This window comes from Ursus arctos, chromosome X (genome assembly GCF_023065955.2).
Source record: "Ursus arctos isolate Adak ecotype North America chromosome X, UrsArc2.0, whole genome shotgun sequence".
Lineage (NCBI taxonomy): Eukaryota > Metazoa > Chordata > Mammalia > Carnivora > Ursidae > Ursus > Ursus arctos.
In genome coordinates, this window is record NC_079873.1 from 34,259,944 (window position 1) to 34,279,813 (window position 19,870).

Sequence of the window (19,870 nt, forward strand, 5' to 3'; positions counted from 1 at the left end):
GTATTTTCCCATTAAATACTCCATGGTCTACAACGGCAATTCTGAAAATTCATTCATTAATGTATTAAATCAATAAATACTTAATTTCCAACTATGTCCCAAACTATGTTCTAGGCCCAGGGAATATAGCAAACAAATAAAAATTCCCATCCTCATGGAGTTTCCAGCGGGGAGGGAGCAGACAATAAATTAATGGTACCCAGTAGCGGCAAGAAAAAAACAAAGCAGTGAGTAAAGAATAGACAGCAGGGGCAGAGTGCTTTTCATGGGTGGTCAGAGAAAGTCTTTCTGGTAAGTTCTATCTGAAAAAAGACCTAAAGGAAATAGGAAAGCAAACCACACAGATTTCTGGGGGGAAAGCAAAGGCTCTAATGTGGGAGTGTGCCTGGCACTATCAAAAAACATCAAGAAGGGTAGTGTGGCTGAAAGAGAATGAGCAAAGACGAGAGTATTAGGAAATGAGGATAAAGAGGGAAGGGGTGAAGGCACAGACCACATGTCCTGGTTTGCCCAAGATAGTCCTGGTCCATGCCTGTTACTCTGACATTAACTTTTTTAAGATTTATTTATTTATTTTAGAAAGAGAGAGAGCACGGGTGGGAAGGACGGAGGGAGAGAAAGAATCTCAAGCAGACTCCACACTGAGGATGGAGCTCGATCTCAGGACCCTAAGATCACGACCTGAGCTAAAACCAAGAGTCAGATGTTTGACTGTGCCATTCAGGTGCCCCCAACATTATTATTAAGAGCACCACCTTTCATGCTCAAAAGTGTCCTCATTTGGACCATAAGTTTTACGGTCACTCCATATACAGGTGACTATAAAACCTTTTTGCCATAAGTGAGATGGAGAACCGCTGGAGAGTTGTGAGCAGAAAAGTTTTAAAAGGATCATCCTTGGGGCGCCTGGGTGGCACAGCGGTTAATCGTCTGCCTTCGGCTCAGGGCGTGATCCCGGCATTACGGGATCGAGCCCCACATCAGGCTCTTCCGCTATGAGCCTGCTTCTTCCTCTCCCACTCCCCCTGCTTGTGTTCCCTCTCTCGCTGGCTGTCTCTCTCTGTCGAATAAATAAATAAAATCTTTAAAAAAAAAAAAAAAAAAAAGGATCATCCTGGCTATTTTATGGATGACAAAAATTATAAGGGGGCAAGGGTACCAGTAGAGATATCAACTGGCAGACTACTGCAGTTAACATGGGAAAAGGATTCATACTTGTTGGAAATATTGAAAAGTGGTCAAACTCTGAAGTCAGAGATGACATGCCTTGCTGATGTACTGAGTATGGGACTGGAGAAAGAGGAATTACTCCAAATTTGTGGCCTAAGCCACAATAGGAAGAATAGAGATAACTCTTTAGTGAGATAGAAGAGGTTTGGAAGGGGGGGGGGAATCTATCAAGTGGAATTGATTGAAATGCCCATTAGGTATTTAAATATAGGCATCTGGATATAGAGTCTGGAATTCACTGGAGAGATCTCTGCTGGAGATAGAAATATGGGAATCATCATCATATAAAGGGTGCAGGATTAAAACTATACTTATTCTACTGCAGTAAAATAGACGTTTCTTTGTAACTAAGTTGTAAAATAGTAAGAACACAATATAATTCAAAAATTTTCTACAAATCCTCTATGAAAAGAACAAATTATAAAATCACACAATCACTGATAGCAGTTTTCAACATTTTCCCATAGCTATACGTTGGGCAGGTGATCTTCACATATATGAAATTTTTTCATGGACACTATTAAATTTTTATGAAATCCAACAGTAATTGGTTCAGGGAAGTATATTACTACAATAACACCTAATCATGACAGCTATTTAAGCTTCTCATTAGACAGGGAAGGCTTCTTTCTGTTCCATTCAATAAAGTACCATATATCAAAATCGAGTGAGAATGATGTTTTACAGGAATAAGTGGAACCTATTCTAACTCTTCCAGTCATCTGCAAACAAATATTTTAAGTCTCTGGTAACAAATTACTATGCCACTTTACAGCCTAGTATCTACATATTAACGTATACAATTGGAAACATTGATCTGCAGTGTAACAAGAGAAAAGATAAAAACTAAAGTAAAAGCTTAAAATTCTTACTTTTTCTGAACCTGCATTTAAAAATGTAAAACAGTAATTAAGGTATATATACCCCCAAATTTTATAGTGCCTTTATTTCACATACTGAAAATTAGCGTATTCTGATGCTATTTTGAAGGGATTAACGACCTAATCATGTCCCAAGGCATTTCACTGGTAACTTGATTTATAAACTCCCTTCATACTCCAAGAGACAATAACAGAAGACCAGTTACAATAAATCTTAGACTAAATGCGTTAAGACTTCAAACACTCTCAAACATTTCAGAAAAAAACAAACCTCGGAATCCAAAATTTTGGATTATTTTATACACAACAGATCTCCTGAGTTCAAGCTCTGTCAGAAGCAATTACAACCTAAATTTAAAATGTACCGTCAAGACGCTGTAAAACATATTTCCTGTCTTTGGGAATTTGAATATTATGTATTCTTAAACCCTAATCTTGGGCTTTCGGCTAAAAAACTTCCAACCAAGAAATCAATAGGGTTCTGGGGGCAACTCGAGCAAAAACCCCAAAGATGGGATTTTCAGTGAGTCTAACATGTATAATTAACAAGTCTCCGTTGCTTCATCTCCAGAAAGACCCTAAATGCAAAGCTTTTCCTCCACCTCCGCTGAGCCCCAAGAGTTCAGAAATTCTAGACTAAGTAGCCCAGAGGAAAGGAGAAAACAGCAGCCCCGTGGGGAGGTGCGAGTCTCTCTAAGCCGGTTGGGCGGGAAGCGGGCGGGGGGGGGGGGGAGTGCTGGGGAGCAGGCATGGGTTTCGCGGCACTTACAGGTCCGTCAACACCATGAGCTCGGAGTAGGCCCGGTGCAGAAGAAATTCGATGAGGGTGCTCAGCCGGTAGCCCGGACTGGCCGCGGCTGCAGCGGCCGCCGCCACGGCTGCTCCGGGAGGAGGAGGCGCCGGGGCTGACGCGGGACCACCGCTGGCCCCGCCACCGCCTCCAGGCGGGACCAGCTGGTGGTTCTCCAGCTGTACTGGGGCCATGGCGGCGCAGAGCCGGGCTTGGCGCAACGGCACAAGACGAAGCCCTCAAGCCTCCCGGGCGCTCGGTCACCGCGCCTAAGTGGGCGCGGGCAGAGTCGCCGCCGCCTAGCGCCAGGCCGCCTCCGAACAGGAAGCCGTGCGCTGGCCGCGGAGGCCCGCCCCCATGTAGCGACGAGCCCGCCGGCCCCAGCTACTGGAGCGAGGGGCGGGGGGAGGCGGGGAGGGCGGGGAAGCGGGGCGGCCTCCGCAGAGAAGCTGCACCTCCGCAACCGATCAGAGGCCACTTCGGCAAGCAGCCGCAGCGTCCATGTTGACTGCCCAAAGCGGAAGTCGTTAGGCAGAACGGAAGGGGAACCTGCAGGGGGACTTCCGACAGCAACCTGTGCTTTTTTCTCCGGCTGTCCGGCCGTGACGCCGGGGGGGCGCGTGGGAGTGAGGCGGGGCCGGCGCGCGGGCCTGGAAAGCGGAAGCGGGGGCTGCGCGTCGCCGGAAGCGGGTGTGAGGGAGGAGCCGGCGACGTCACCGCGAACGTCAGTAGTTGCCCCGCCCTTGCCTTCGCCGCCCTCCGGTGCTTAAAAGGCTCCAATTTACCCTGAGGTATTTATCAGTTTTCCCCAGTGGGGCGCAAACTCTGCCGGGGAGGCTCCCTCCCAAGATGTTCGTGAGTTGTGGTTTTGGAATCGCGAAGAAATTGTAGCGGCTGTGGCCGCTCTTGTGGCTTCTCAGATCTTTGCTCCTCCCACAGTCTGCTCATGCGCTTTTCGTGGGATAGAAAACGTTTCCGTCATTGGTTTTTTTTTTTTTTTTTTCCTTAACTGTGGGAAAAGATGTGAGAAAATATGATGGGAGTAGGAGCAGGGCTGCTGGCAGAATAACTTCACTTTAATGGAGTTGGACATACGCCGCTCTCGTTACCGACCCCCAAATCCCGGGAGTTCTACCACAGAAACAGCCCTTAAATCCTCTACCGCTGGCTCTCACTTGGTTCTTGTCCCTGCTCTTGCAGTAGACGCCCTGCCCTCCCACGGTTTTCAGTTCTTTTTCTATGCCCTACCTCCACTTTTCCCCTTCAAAATCCACTTTTAGTATTTTGCTTCCTGCTTTAAAATGGTGATTCTCACCCCGGTCTGCGCGTTGGAATCGTGGGGCGTGGGGGGGCGGGGCTTTAAAAAATGCTTATGCCACGTTTATAGATTCGGCTTTAAGTGGTCTGATGTGAGGTCTGGGTTCGAGGTTTTTAAAAGCTTCCTTATGTGCAGCTAAGGTAGAAACCCACTGTTAAAAAGCGTCAATTGCTGCGACCCTTTTTTGAAACACCCTTTTGCGGATTTCCTATCTGTAACTCTTAGGTGTAGGAGATGCCCTTGTTGTTCTTTAAGGTTAAAATACTTTTATTGTCCACTTGGGTAATTCTCAGTCATTCTTGAAGGCCATTCACCTGTCTTCCGAAGGTTGGAGTATTGTTGCTTGCTCCCTCTTTTGTGGCCTTAAAACACATTTACACGCAGTATCATCATGGTACACATCAAAGTGCCTTAGGAGTACTTCCACCCCTTACAGGTGCAGCTGCTGGAGGGCAGAGACTATTATTCTTCCCTATGCAAGTTACCTCAGGGAACAAACATTTTTTCTGTTAGCCAGAATGGTACCATTTCTTTTGCAGTTGAGTTGTTTTATTGAAGTTTCCCCCCTTTCTGAAAACTATTGACTTGAGTTAAAGAAAAAAAAAAAGCCGATAGTCACATACACAGGAAAGATAGGTGGTCTTACAAGATGGTCTTTAAGGTCTTTTCTAACTCTTAGATTCTGATTCTGTGTGATGTTGACAGGATTTAACTCTGCCTTATTGCATATATTAAACACAGTTATACACCATGTCTTTTGGTATACATTCTATGTGGCAATAAGGTTCTACCTAGAGACAGTACAACCAACTTGCAAATAAAAGAAAAAAATTAATTGGATGGGGTGGTTTTAGAATAGAGAAAATTTCACCCACATCCATCAGATTAGATTCTATTGAAATTTCTGTGAGTTTCAATAGATCTCTTTAAAAATTGAAAAGTACTTGTTAAAAAGGATATTCTAAAGGAAAACAGGACAAAGATCAAGGAATAGAATTGTGAGAGGTGCTATGCTTGAATTGTTGGCAATAAGGGAGGTAATACAATTGAAAGCTCCTCAAAGAGGTGATAGCCCACCTCCCAACCTGATAGTGTAGCCACTGGACAAATACAGGAAGTGCTAGTGAAGAAATGAATGAGGAGGGAGAAAAAATTTTAGCATGTTTGGCTGAGTTACTAAAGGAATGACTCGTCCGAATCACTTTTGGAAATTGTGTAATTTATAACTTTAAAGCCTACAGTACAATGTTTGGCACTGTAGTATATATACATAATTCTTTCTTTCACATTTTACAATTGTTCCTCTATTTGGTCATCACCAGATTCTGTCACACTTCAGATAGTTTCAGAACTAGCAGCATGATATTTCCTCAGCTCTTCAATTGACCCAAACACTTGACATCTTTCATGAAGTCAATCTAATTTTAATAAAAGAAATTGATCGCAAAATATGAAGAAATAAAAGAACATTTCCTTTTAAGCCCTCTTGATGGAAAAATGAAATTGTGATAAATACAGTTTCATTGTGAAGTATACAGCTGCCCCTCAGACACAAATGAGTGGGAAAGAAATTGAAAAGTAATTTTTTCTTTCTTTTTATGAGATACTGCAGCCAGTTCCTCCAAAACAAGAGCAAAAGCAGTAACTGCATTCATTCAAGAGATGCTCCGTTCATGGTAAAGTCAAGGAAAGGAACTCACAATACTGTGAGTATGGTCTGACCAACCTAGAAAAAATGAGAACACTTTAATTGTTTTGCTTGTAAAAGAAAACCCAAACTTCTTACTGCGGCCTCTAAAGCCATTAGCAGAGTGATCCTTGCCTGCTTCTCCACCATCTCCTGCCACTCTTTCCTTCGCTTACTACACCTGTAACCTCACTGGGTCTAGTACGTGCTGTTTTCTGTGGTGTTAGGGCTTGTCCACTGTTCCAAATATGGGAAGCACTTGTTTCCCAGTTCTTCACATGACTGGCTTCTCATCCTTCCAATATCAGCGTAAATGAGAAAATCTTCAGGGAGGCCTCCCCTTACTATATGATATTAGGAATGTACAAGGAATTTCGTTGCCCTATTGTAGAAGCCAAACCATATGAGTGATCTTAACTGTCTCAGTAGAAGAATGGCTAAGTCAATTACTGTATTTCTTTCTTTCTTTTTTTTTTTTTTAAGATTCGTTGATTTTAGAGAGGGAGAGCATGTGCATGAGTGAGCACGCCTTTGAGGAGGGGAAGGGGCAGAGTAAGAGGGAGAGAGAGAATCCTCAAGCAGACTCCCCACTGAGTGTGGAGCTGACACAGGACTCAGTGCCAGGACCCTGAGATCTGAAATCAGGAGTTGGCTGCTTAACCTACTGAGCCACCCAGGTGCCCCAAATTACTGTATTTCTATGTGACTGTTCAAATGAAGGAATTAGACCTACATGTACCAATGTGGATACATCTCAAAAATAATACTGAATGAAAACAGCAATCTTTTTTGATACCATTTCTGTCCATTTTAATTTTTTTATTTTTTTTAAATTTAATTTAAATTCCAGTATAGTTAACATACACTGTTATATTATTTTCAGGCGTACAGTATAGTGATTCAACAATTACATACATCACCCTAAGCTTGTGACAAGTGCACTCCTTACTCCCCATCATTTATTTTATCCATCCCCCGCCCACCACCTCCTCTCTGGTAACCATCAGTTTGTTCTCTATACTTAAGAGTCTGTTTCTTCCTTTGTCTCTCTTTTTTTCCTTTGCTCATTTGTTTTGTTTCTTATTTCTGTCCATTTCTGAAGTGCACAAAATAACACTGTATAATTTCGTATGTTGTAGTGGAAGTAAAAAATGTAAATGAGGATGACAGCACTTTCAGTGTGGTAGTTACTTACAGGGAGGGGTAAGGGATGAGGTGGTATTTTATTGGTTATTAGCTATTTGTTATATTTAATGAGTTTACTGAAGAAATACCTGAAGGAAATGTGGCAATATTAATATCTATTAAATCTGGGTGGGGAGAGATGATTGTTAATATATAATGTACTTTTCAGTATTTTTAAGATTCCATAATTTGTTAAAGTTTAAATTAAAATGTTTCTATTAGTATAATTTATACAGGCTACCATAACAAACCCCCAAATCTCAGTGACTTAACACAGTAAGAGTTTATTTCTCGTGCTCACAAAGTTCTGGAAAGATGTACCTGATGGAGAGGCCCATACTACTCTAAGTAGTAACCCAGGGATCCAGGCTCCTTCTACCTTGGGAAGCCATCACTGTAACCGGGAGAGTTTTTTATGTCCACCCAAATTCCATTAGTCACAATTAGTCACATCGCCCTTTTAAAGGCTAGGAGCTGGATCCATCCATGTTGTCTTAAATGGCAAGACCTTATTCTTTTTTATGCCTAGGTGATATTCCTTTATATATATACCACATCTTGTTTATCCATTCATCTATCAATGAACATTTAGGTTACTTCTATAACTTGGTTATGATAAATAATGCTGCAATGAGGGTCAGGGAGTGAGGGATGGGTGAAATAGGTGAAGGGGATTAAGAGGTACAAATTTCCAGGGATAAGTTGCAGAGATGAAAAGTACAGCATAGGGAATGTAGTCAATAATAATAATGTTATATGGAGACAGATAGTGACTACACTTACCATGGTGAGCATAGCTTAATGTATAAAATTGTTAAATCACTATGTTGTGTCCCTGAAATTAATAGAACATGGTATATCAACTGTACTTCAATAATGAATTCTTTTTTAAGATTTTATCTTAGAGAGAGTGGGGAGAGGAGCAGAGGGAGAGGGACAAGCAGATTCTGCGCTGAGCGCAGAGCCTGATGTAGGGCTCAATCTCACAACCCTGAGACCATGACCTGAGCTGAAACCAAGAGTCAAACACTCAACCAACTGAGTCACCCAGGTGCCCCAATAATAAATTCTTTTTAAAATATAGGCTAGGGAGCTGGGAAATGCAGTCTGCTTCTGTGCCTAGGTAGAAAATGAAATGGTTTGGTGAACAAATAGCATTGTTTTTACCAGAAAATTAAAGTAGTCTTCTCTCTCTCTCTCTCTGTGTGTCTCTCTCTCTCTCTCTCTCTCTCTCTTTTTTTTCCCTTAGAGCACAACCTCTGGAATCAGACCATTTAGGTTAAAATCCTAGCTTAACCACTTACCATCTGAATGCTTTCCAGCAAGTTATTTCAGTTCTTAGGTCTCAATTTCCTCATCTATAATAGTAGTATTTACCTCAGAGGATGACTGTCAAGAATTAATGAGTTAACATTTGCAAACAGTAAGTGATCTATAAATATTAACTATTACCATCATCATCACTTAGGAGTAATAATTCTTGCATTTGTTTTTTCGAATAACCTCTGAATTTACTGTCTTTTCCTATACTCATGTAGCTCTCTCTCTAATATCCCCAGCACCTAGCATAGTGTGCCTAGCTATCTGGCTTTAATGAATGAATGGGACAGGTATATTCCTTCATCTATACACTGTAGTTCTATTTGTGTTCCTTTATTTGGGATTAAGATTGACTTACATATATTTACATGTGAAATGAAGTGTCTAGGGTTTCTGTGAAAACACTTTGGGGAAAAAAGTGGGCGGAGGTAGATGAAATACAATTGGCAACATGTTGAGTTATTGAAGTTGATAATGGATACATGGAAGTTACTTATCCTCTGTTCCTTCTCTTCTGTAGGTGTGAGAATATGCATAATAAAAAGTTTCAAAAAATTGAAAACGGGTAGTCAACTAAAGGTCCAGATCTTTTTCTTTCCTAATCAGCAGCTTTAAAAAAAGTATATATATAATACATAATAAATTAAATATATATTTAATAAATTATATATAATAAATATATAATATATGTAATTAAATATATATTTAATCTTTCAGATTTTTTAAAGACATTTTTATTTGAGAGAGAGAGCACAAGTAGGGGGAGGGGCAGAGGGAGAGGGAGAGACAGAGCACAAGCAGGGAGCCAGTTGTGGGGCTTGATCCCCAGGACCCTGAGATCATGACCTGATCCTAAGTCAGATGCTTAACTGACTGAGCCACCCAGACACCCCATCTTTCAGATTTTTAAAACGTTTGTATAATTTATAGAGTGTTTAACATTAAAAAAACTACCAGGAAACTTAAAATTATACCTGCTTGTAGAAGAGATGAAAGTGTTAAAAATTTAAGAACTTTGGTTTCAGGCATTGAAATAAGAATCTTTGCAAGGAGCTCTAAAAAAAAACAAAAACAAAAACACACCAAAAAAAAAAAAACCTCATCCAAATGTATAATCTTAAAAATTTCTAGCTGTGCTAAAGTTCAATGTCTTTTTTTTCACCTCACAGTTACTTTTTTAAAAAATTTTGTGGTGAGAACATTTAAGAACTCTTAGCAACTTTCAAATATACAACATGTGTTAACTATAGTCACCATGCTATATACTAGATCCCCAGAACTTATTCATTTTATAACTGGAGGTTTATAACGTTTGACTAACATCTCCCCATTTCCCCCACCCCCAGCCCCTGGCAACCACCAATCTACTCTTTGTTTCTGTAAGTTTGGCTTTTTTGGATTCCCACATGTAAGTGCGATCATACAGTATGATCTTTATCTTTCTGTGTCTGACTTACTTTACTTAGCATTTTGCCCTCAAAGTTTTATCCAAATGGCAGGGTTTCCTTTTTTATGGCTGAATAATATTCCTCTGTGTGTGTGTGTGTCTATAGATAAGTAGATATCACATTTTTTTAATCCATTCATTCATCAACAGACAACTTAGGTTGCTTCCATGTTTTGGCTGTTGTGAACAATACCACAGTGAAAATGGGGGTACAGATACCTCTTTGTAAAATTCATTACCTTTTAAGTAAGTAATTTCTAATGGGTGAACAAAGGAGAAAGAAAAAGAAATAGAAAGAAGGAAGAAGGAACCCATTTAGAATATAAAGTCTTCATTAAGAGATAAAAATCTTATCTTGCCTTGTTCTATCTGTGTTAGGGAAGAACCCCACCCTGTGGATTTCCAGGAGTAAACCGGCCATCCATAGGTCCTGAAAGTAGACCATATGATCAGAGTGAGCCTCAGCACACCAGACAGCAGGGGCACCACCATGATAGCTCTGGTTCTCATGCCCGCAAGTCCCACGGCATGATGTGATGGGCCCAGATGGAGACCCTGTGCTCAGTGAGCTGCATCATAACTGAGAAACCCAGGGCCCACGGTTCAACGCCTTAACTCTTAGCAGTCAGATTAAAACAAGATTGCACTGGTGTACGTGTGAGGAGGGAGCTGAGATGTCAGGCCCAGCCCAGCGGTCCTGCTTTTTTGTTAGGGTACCAGGCAGAGATGAGTAGCCCTGCCATCCTGAGGATATCCAGCACAGCAGAATAGTTCCAATATGGCCAAGCCCACATGAGTTTGTGAGATGACAAACCCAGCAGCAGGGTCATAGTGTTACTTGCAGGTGCTGCTTGACTCATATGAGCCATGTGACTGTTTTGTGATGCTGCAGTGCTGGGTGAAGGGGACAAAGAAAGCATTACATGTTCCCACCCTTTCCCCTCACACACACCTTGTAGGGATGAATATGTCCCATCATCAGGTATCAGGGCTATTGTTCCCTTTCCATGGCCACCTAGTTCATTTGGTCTAAGTCAGTAGCCACTATGTCTCTCTTCGCTCAGCTAACTCCCACCTCCACCCAGACCTTCTTCCATTTCAGATGAACACCATGGTAGAACTTGGTGGAACTGTGATGTCCCCTGTCATCAAGCAGGCCACTGTAGGGATACTCTAAGGCTCATGAATTTCACCAACTGATTGTTCTCCTCATGGCCAGTGCTCTTCCACCCCCAACAACTGAAACCAAGTGGTAGCAGAAGCAAAGATTGTACCTTCCCCCTGTGGTCTAACTGCCACCTTAAGATGAAACCAGTCAGACTTCCCAGGCACTAGGACCAGAGGAGAAAAAAGAAGTGGAGGGACTAGAGATTGTGGGGATGAAATCATAAATACGGAATACCCAGTCTCCCGTTGCTCCCACCCTTTCAGTCCTGACCTTCCCTACTCAGCTGTTCCAAAGGAGATGTTCCCTTGGAAGCCTGATAGGCCACATGGCTATCAGTTTCTCCTGGGTGAACCCTTTCTACAAGTGTCCACGTGGGCTACATAGATGTCCTGTTGGGCTGTAGCAACAGCTTTTCCAAGTTTGCAGCCCCACAGAGGGGTGTCTTTACTACACCAGTCAGTCATCATCCAGGTGCCTGACCTGAGAGCTAGGGAATGCCATAGCCCAAGAGTCAGGAAAAATATAACATGGGTGGTCCTCAGCAGTACTGCCTAGGGCAAGGATGATGGCTTTCAGTGTGGCCCATTGTACTGAACCAGTCCTTACCACAGTGTTTCTAACAGAGCTTTGCAGGGCTGGACAGCTGCTGCTGCCCAGGACACATCATCAGCTTTTAGTTCGGCTGAGCCATGAGTAAGCCAAGCCCAAGTATCCTCAGGGACACTCTGGAAGTGGGGTCCCTATGTAGCTGGAGGCTGCCTCTATGAGTGATCTAGGAGGGGGAGCTACAGTGACCCTTAAAGCTGTGGCCACGGTATCTTCATGTGAGGAAGACACACCTGTGGGACTAGGCATGCCATTTTCATTAAATAAGAAAAGACTGTTGTGCCTTTCTGACTCTGTTAGCACTGAGTAGAGCCAACCTAAGATGAGAATATCTAGGTGCATTGTAACCCAGAGGTACTGTGTGAGATGCTCAGTCTCTCCAAGTGCCTGCCCAATAGCAGACCAGTAGCTCTTTTGTAAATGGAATGTCGCGGGTAGGTGTCAGGGTGGCAGCAAGTCCAGAACCCCCGGGATGCCTCTGAGCAGAAGCAGTCTCCCTTTGCCAGAGGTGTACAACAAGGGTCCAGAAAGCCAGACTCAGATGGTTACAGTTAATTCCCTTCCTCATATTACTTCATTTCCAGTTCTGGCCAGGTGAATGCATGGCTGTGAACGAGCACTGGTGTTCGAGTGAGTCATAAAAATTTTTATCCTGCTTCCTTGCCTTCCCTTCACCCCATTGTGCCTCATTAGAGATTAAGGCCTCTGGTATGCCCTGGGAGTGGAGAAACCTCAACTCCCATCCTTAGTCCCCTTTCTCCTTAATCCAAAGGAGGAATTTGTTGTAAGGCTGCCACTTGGCTTCTTAGTTCCTCCAGTAGAGAGAACGATTTCTGTGGAGGGATCTGGTTTCATAGAAGCGCTCTCAGTTCCAGCTGGGTGGACAGCTGTCTGCTGCCCCTCCCCCCCATGGCTCAATATCCGGACTAAATTTCTTTGGTCCTCACCCTATCGATCTCCTCGGTGGGTAGCCCCTGCTTACAGCCATATCCACATTGCCTTATGGGTCCCGTTGGAGGGAGTTTGATATTCCCTTCCTAAGTTTTGTCTTGCAGAGTTTTTGCCTTGTTTGGGTTGCCCATCTTTATCCCAGGCATTTTTTTTAAGATTTTATTTATTTATTTGACAGAGAGAGACGGCCAGCGAGAGAGGGAACACAAGCAGGGGGAGTGGGAGAGGAAGAAGCAGGCTCCTGGTGGAGAAGCCTGATGTGGGGCTCGATCCCAGAACGCCAGGATCATGCCCTGAGCCGAAGTCAGACGCTTAACGACTGAGCCACCCAGGCGCCCCTATCCCAGGCATTTTTTGGCTCAGTGTCATCACCGCCTACCACAGAGGGCTTCCAAGTACTAAAAGCAAAGATAGTGGAGTCTTCCACCTGGGGTGAGGGTGGGGCAGACCACAACATCCTTTCAGCCATTCTCTGAAGTGAGGGGCTCATCATTCTGTCCATTTTGTAGTCAGTCTGGAGAACCTACAGCACTCAGGCTTTAAAAAACTTCTTCCATGGTATTCCATGGAATTTTTATCAGCTTTGGGGAAATCTTTCTGGTTTGGCCATGATGTAGTCATTGAAACTGAAATTCAGAATAGCAAGCCTTGTTGAGGGCATAATTCTGTCCCAACTACCTAGTAGCTTGAAGCACATGAGACCGCCTAGCTGCTGCCATTCATCCTTGCTCCCGCAGCACACAGGCACGCCGGCCAGGTCTTCAACAGCTCTCCACTTGTTAGCCAAAGTGGTCCCAGGTGTCCTTAACCACAATGGCTCAACAAAAACTGATTTTTGTTGGACTACAGGTTTGTCCCTGATGATCTTAGGCTGATTAGGCTAGGATAATTTGGAGTTTCTACCAAGGTGTGGTCAGGACCCTCACCGCTCTGGACCAGGATCCTTCACTCGGTAATAATGTGCACATCTGCAGCCCCTTGCGTCTCCCCTACTTGAGGCATTTCTATGCCTGATAATATGGGTTTTGCACTGAATCTGGGCTCTGATGATCTCTTTGGCCCTTTGGTGTCAGATTTGTTATCCCATCCTGGGATTTTAGAGTTCCAATCAGACTTTGGTGTCCTCTGATGAAAAAAAGATTTTATTTATTTATTTGAAAGAGAGAGAGCACAAGCGGGGCATTGGGGGAGGAGCAGAGGGAGAGGGAGAAGCAGACTCCCCCATGAGCAGGGAGCCCCACGTGGGGCTTGATCCCAGGACTCTGGGATCACGACCCGAGCCGAAGGCAAATGCTTAACCAACTGAGCCACCCAGGCACCCCTGAAATACATCTTTTAATACCATCCTCTGTGTTCTGCATGTCCATCATCTTGTATGTTGTCTGAGAACTTGTGAGAAATTGGCCTTGGGAGAGATCTTTGTAAGTATTCTTCCCTCCAGGAGGCTGTTGATTTTCCCAGTGAGCAGTTGAGGTGACTTAACATTAGAGTTAAGGGCCCAAGGCATTTGCGAATGATATTTTTATGTTTAACTGAGAGTCAGGTAATTTCTCAGGGAGTTGTTTGCTAATAAACATACTAACTTCTGGCATAACTTCCCTGAGGATAATTTGGAATTGTAGTGCCCACCTTAGGTAACTTTGACATAAGATTGCTCATCTGAGAGGTGCTTTAGAACAAAAGGAAAAAACTCATGAGGAGATTGTCCTGTCTGAAAAAGAGAAATCACGTTATTTTTCCATACATTGAGTATTAGCAAGTACCTACTTTGCAGTGGTATGATTTGATAAAATTATCAAGGCCCCAAGTTATTGGTTAAAGCACCTCTAATGACTCTCGTGGGAAGGTGTATATAACCATACGTCAAAATGGGTGTTTAGCTTTTACAGTGCTAACTTCATTCTGAAACCAGCTCCTTCTCTCCTTTTACAGTTTTTCTCTTTGCCTCACTTGGGAAATTTTAAAGATAATCAGAAAAGCTATTTTGTCATTAGGTGCATATTCTAGGAGTATCTAGTACAGATAGTCATAAATGTCTATAAGGAAGAAAGAAAAAATATAATAAACTGTGTTTCTTTCACTTTAAAAAACATACGAAAAGTAAATAGTGGCCTTTTTTACTATAGTTACAGGTAAGAAGAATATCTTCTCTTGGTTTTAATCTGTAAAATTAATGCCAAGTCAGTGTCCTAGTTTATACAACTAAGGCCAAACTTCTCATTATTTAAAGTTCCTAAATTTCCTATATTGGTCTTATGGAACAAATACATTTTCATTGTTTGCACAAAATGTTAAAGATTACGAAGTAAAAAATGGTGTCTCACCAAATTACAGTTTAACAGACAGCTTTTATCCAGATCTTTAGTTAACATCTATTTAGTTTTTAAACGTTAGATTGAATTCATTGACAAATAATCTTTGGATACTTGGACAATTTCTAAGTATAAAAATATATAAAACTTTGGTCACTAAATGTAGTTTCAATTTACTCTCATTCTTATAAGTTATAAAACTGTTGTAAGTTAATGGAACATTCCAGTGCTTTAGATCATTGACATGTACTTATCTTGCCCCATTAAAATTTATTAATATAATCTAAAAAGTATACACAGGGAAAATTAGCTAGAAGGTTCTTGATTTCCTGTCTATTAGTTTTCTCTGGGTCTGGAGAAAACAAAGTTGACTGTGTAGATTAAAGGAGATAATAAAAATAATTATACTATATACAATATAATAATTACATAAAATATGAATGTGCATGCAGGAAAAATAGATATGATTTGTTACTTAGGGAAATTACTAGTTTTTTAAAATAGTGATTTCAATGTAATACGTATTTTAAGGGGCGCCTGGGTGGCTCAGTCGGTTAAGTGTCCGACTCTTGATTTCAGCTCAGGTCATGATCTCAGGGTTGTGAGATTAAGCCCTATGTTGGGCTCCGTGTTCTCCGTGGAGTCTGCTTGAAATCTCCCTCTCCCTCTGCCCCTCCTCCCACTTGCTGTAAATAAATAAATAAATAAAATCTTAAAAAATACATTTTAATATGTTAACACTAATTTCTTAAAATTAAAGCCTTTAATTTTGTTGTCTATTTACATTGCTATATATTTACATACAAACACATTCTTATGAAGGTATAGTAAGGAATGATGTCACTGAACATCGCAGAGTTAAAGAACTCCAGGGCTGCATCCTTCCACAGAAGCAACTAATGAGCTGGCAAAAACTATCAGAATCAACTTTTGCAAAACTCTAGAATCTAGTCAAACACTTATAACAACCAGAAGAAGACTTGGTGAAGACAACAGCTGCTGAGTTATGGAAAGAGAGCATAGTGGCATTTTAAATTGTGCACGTACGGTCTCCCATACCCTAGATTGTCAGCACCCATGAGGACAGCAGCTCATACTCTGGGTGCAGGTTGCTAGTGCCTAAGAGAGCAATAGGGACCTTATTCTCAAATAATTGCGATTGTGGGTTTAGACTTGTCTGGTGGCTCTCTAAAGGATCTGCACAATGTTTACCTTTGTTTCTGTCAACTTGGAGCATTCCTGGACCACTGGCAGCTTCCCAAGCAGCTTTTGCCCAAAGCATTTAAAGGCCTACATATTGGCTGTAGCAGCCTGGGGCCAAGGGACAACAGTCAGGATGACAAATAGACCATAAGGCCTAATAAGGAAGAGATCAGGAAAGAAGATGCATGGGGAAATAAGGACTTTTAGAAGCTCTCACGTATACTTGGGAATCAAGATATATGCCCAGGACTGGATGCATCCTCAAAAGAATCTCAAAAGACCCTAAGCTTTTGCCTCCAGCTGGACTTCAGGCTCCATACAAGCAGGATATAAAGGCTAAGGCAGAGTTGCAAATGAGCCTGGCTAAGCATTGGAGAAGTGCTCCCATATTGAGCCAATCCACAAAAACTGGAAGAGTTGTTTATTTCTTTCCTTTTTCCTTCCTTCTTCCCCTTGTCCTTATTTTCCTTCTCTTCTTCCTCCCTCCCTTTCTCTTCCTCTTTCTTCTCTCTGGTATTCAAGGAAACTGTCAAAACACTAGCTGATCTCAAAGCTAACAGAACAGAGGCTTAGGTAGCCATATGTGACAAAGAATACAGACTTAAAAAAATAGTTTAGAAAAGTCACTGAACAAGCAAGCAACAGAGTAGATCAATGGATTAGAGTTGAGAATTCAGAAATAAACCTGTGTATCTATGGCCAACTGGTTTTTGACAAGAGTTGCAAGACCATTCAATGAGGAAGGAATTGTCTCTTCAACAAATGGTGCCAGACAACTACATATCCACATGCAAAAGAATGCAATTGGACCCTTACCTTATACTGTGTACAAAAATTAACTCAAAAATAGGTAAACCTAAATGTAAAACCTAAAACTATAAAACTCTTAGAAGAAAACATAGGGGTAAAAATTTCATGACCTTAGATTTGGCAACGGACTCTTAAATATGATACCAAAAGCACAAGCAATGAAAGAAAAAGGAGCTACAATGGACTCCATCAGAATTAGAAACTTTCCTACATCTAGGGACACTATCAAAAAAGTGAAAATACAGGGGCACCTCGGTGGCTCAGTTGGTTAAGCATCTAACTCTTGATTCAGCTCAGGTCATGATCTCAGGATTGTGAGATCAAGCCCCATGTCAGGCTCCACACTGAGCATGGAGCTTGCTTAAGATTCTCTCTCTCCCTCGTCCTCTGCCCTTCCCCGACTCAAGCTCGCACTCTCTCTAAAAAAAAATAAATTTAAATTTTAAAAATTTATTTTTTAAAAATTTTATTTATTCATATCAAAAAGAGAGAGAGAGAGCACAAGCAGGGGGAGGGGCAGAGGAAGAGGGAGAAGCAGACTCAACGCTGAGCAGGGAGCCAGATGTGGGGCTCAATCCCAGGACCTGAAGATCATGACCTGAGCCAAAGGCAGATGCTTAACCATCTGAGCCACCCAGGCGCCCCTTTAAAAATTAAAACAAAAGTGTAAATACAACCTACAGAATGGAAGAAAATTTGTGAATCATTAATCTTATGAGTCTAGTGTCCTTAATGTATATAGGACTCTTACAACTCAACAAAAGACAAATGATACAATCTTAAAATGTGCGAAGGACTTGAGTAGACATTTCTCTGAAGAAGGTATACAGATGGCCAATAAATACATGAAAAGATGCTCAGCATCTCTGATCTTAGGGAAATGCAAATCAAAACCACCATGAGATACCTCTTCACACCTAGTAGGATGGCTGGTGTTGGTGAGGATGTGGAAGATTGGGGCCCTCATGCGTCGATGGTGGCAATGTAAAGTGGTGCAGCTCCTGTGGAAACAGGTTGATTGGTCTTCAAAAAAGCTAAGCTAACAATTGCCATATGACTCAGTGATTCCACTGTTACATAAATACCCAAAACGAACTGAAAGTGGGTATACAATTACTTGTACACAAATGTTTACAGCAGCACTATTTCCAATAGCTGAAAGATGAAAATAACCCAAATGTCCATCGACTAAGACTAGAAAAAAATTAGATTTTTTTTTTGATGAAACAACCAACTAATTCTCTACTGAGATAACAGAGGGTTTCTGTTATGACTTATTTAAAAATCGTAGAACATATTTTTTTAAGACCCAAAATATTCTTTTTACTTTTTGTACTTCTAGCAAACTTAAATAATTTTGACAAAAGTTTTTTATTTTTTTAAGTTTAAATTCCTAAAAAAACCCCACTGTTAATTATTACTGTGGTTTAAAAATATATATAACTGAATTTTCGGTTTAAAAATTATGACTGCACAGTTAACAGGAAAGAATATTTCTCCCAAGGACATGCTATAGGTGTGAAATGTCATAATAACCACCTTCTTTGGGTGACTACTGCTGCCATACTCACTGAAAAACTTTATTTTCTAAAATCATAGACTATCAGAAACTTTGCTTTTTCAAAATGTATCTTTAAAAATAAAACATCCCATTCTTTCCTGGAGAATTTAAGTCACTTTGATCTAGAGAAACAGCTGCAATTTTCACCATAGGTGCCGAGCTTTAGGCAGGGGTTCTGGATTCAACATTGTACTTATATCCTAACTTGGTAGATTCCAAGGAATCCAAGGGTTTACATCCAGCTTAGAGTTGATGTTGGTCCCTTTACACATAGCCTTGCTTTGAGCCTATGGCTTTATTTATATTTCTAAACTCCACCCTCCCCCCAAATTCTATAATGCCTCTATCTTTTTTTTTTTAAAGATTTTATTTATTCATTTGACAGAGATAGAGACAGCCAGAGAGAGAGGGAACACAAGCAGGGGAGTGGGAGAGGAAGAAGCAGGCTCATAGCAGAAGAGGCTGATGTGGGGCTCGATCCCATAACGCCGGGATCACGCCCTGAGCCAAAGGCAGACGCTTAACCGCTGTGCCACCCAGGTGCCCCTATAATGCCTCTATCTTATCCTTCATTTGGTAAAATGTCTCATGGTTCCTCTGATGTGATCTCCCTCATTTCAGTGGGTTGATAAACTTGATTTTGTTACACTATACGTTTGTTTTTGGTAGTCTGATGGGGCTAACAGGGTAAAACTCTTACTTCCACAGATGTCAAAAAACCAGGCAACAAGATTCAATAAATCACAATGAGACATTTTATTCCAGCACAGCAAACAGTAGGGGCATCAGCATAGCAGTGCCAGTTCCTGTGTCCCCAAGTCTCCTGATATGACATGAGAAGCTACATGCATAAGTGGATTATGCCACAGCTGAGGAACCCAGCATCAACAACTTAGCATGTTTTGTAACAAGCATCAAACAAGCCAGTTCCCCATTCCCAGGGAGCAAACCGGCCCATCGTAGTCATCTTTTGGTTACTCTGACTAACCTAACTGTATATGTGACTCTGTAGATACTAGTTAGTATCAGGGCATGGTAAGGCCTTAGTGTGGAACACTTAGCAAGGTAATGTAAGGATGCTTGAGACCTGTGGTGACTACCTCTCCCATAAACCAATGGAAATATTTGTATAGAATTCATTTTTACTAGGCACCTGGGTGGCTCAGTTGGTTAAGTGTCCAACTCTTGATTTCGGCTCAGGTCATGGTCTCAGGGTCCTAGAATCGAGCCCCACCTCGGGCTCTGCACTCACCGGGGAGTCAGCTTGAGGATTCTCTCTCTCTCTCCCCCTGCCCGTCCCCCCCCACTCATGTGCACTCTCTCTCTTTCTAAAATAAATAAATATTTTAAATGAAAGGATTCATTTTTACTTCAAAAAACTGTAGCCCATTATTTCTAGAG

At 41.8% G+C, this 19,870-nt stretch overlaps 2 protein-coding genes across 7 annotated transcripts in view; one reads left to right on the forward strand and one right to left on the reverse strand.

Annotated features, from left to right (window-relative positions):
- The window catches only part of MED14 (mediator complex subunit 14), a 73,650-nt gene extending 70,131 nt beyond the window's left edge, over nucleotides 1-3,519 (reverse strand). Inside the window, exon 1 of one of the 2 annotated variants that reach the window (XM_026513310.4) lies at nucleotides 2,881-3,519. In XM_026513310.4, the coding sequence (XP_026369095.2) occupies nucleotides 2,881-3,095 (215 nt within the window). In that variant the 5' untranslated portion in view covers nucleotides 3,096-3,519. The remainder of the gene's footprint in view (nucleotides 1-2,880) is intronic. The other variant, XM_026513311.4, reaches the window with a different exon arrangement.
- The window catches only part of USP9X (ubiquitin specific peptidase 9 X-linked), a 443,410-nt gene continuing 426,930 nt past the window's right edge, over nucleotides 3,391-19,870 (forward strand). For 2 of the 5 annotated variants that reach the window (XM_048213431.2, XM_044389368.3), the window contains exons 1-2: nucleotides 3,595-3,692; nucleotides 5,823-5,925. The gene's annotated coding sequence lies outside the window, so the exon portion shown is untranslated. Of the gene's footprint in view, nucleotides 3,693-5,822; nucleotides 5,926-19,870 lie in introns of all 5 variants that reach the window. The other 3 variants (XM_044389367.3, XM_057310862.1, XM_026513318.4) reach the window with 3 other exon arrangements.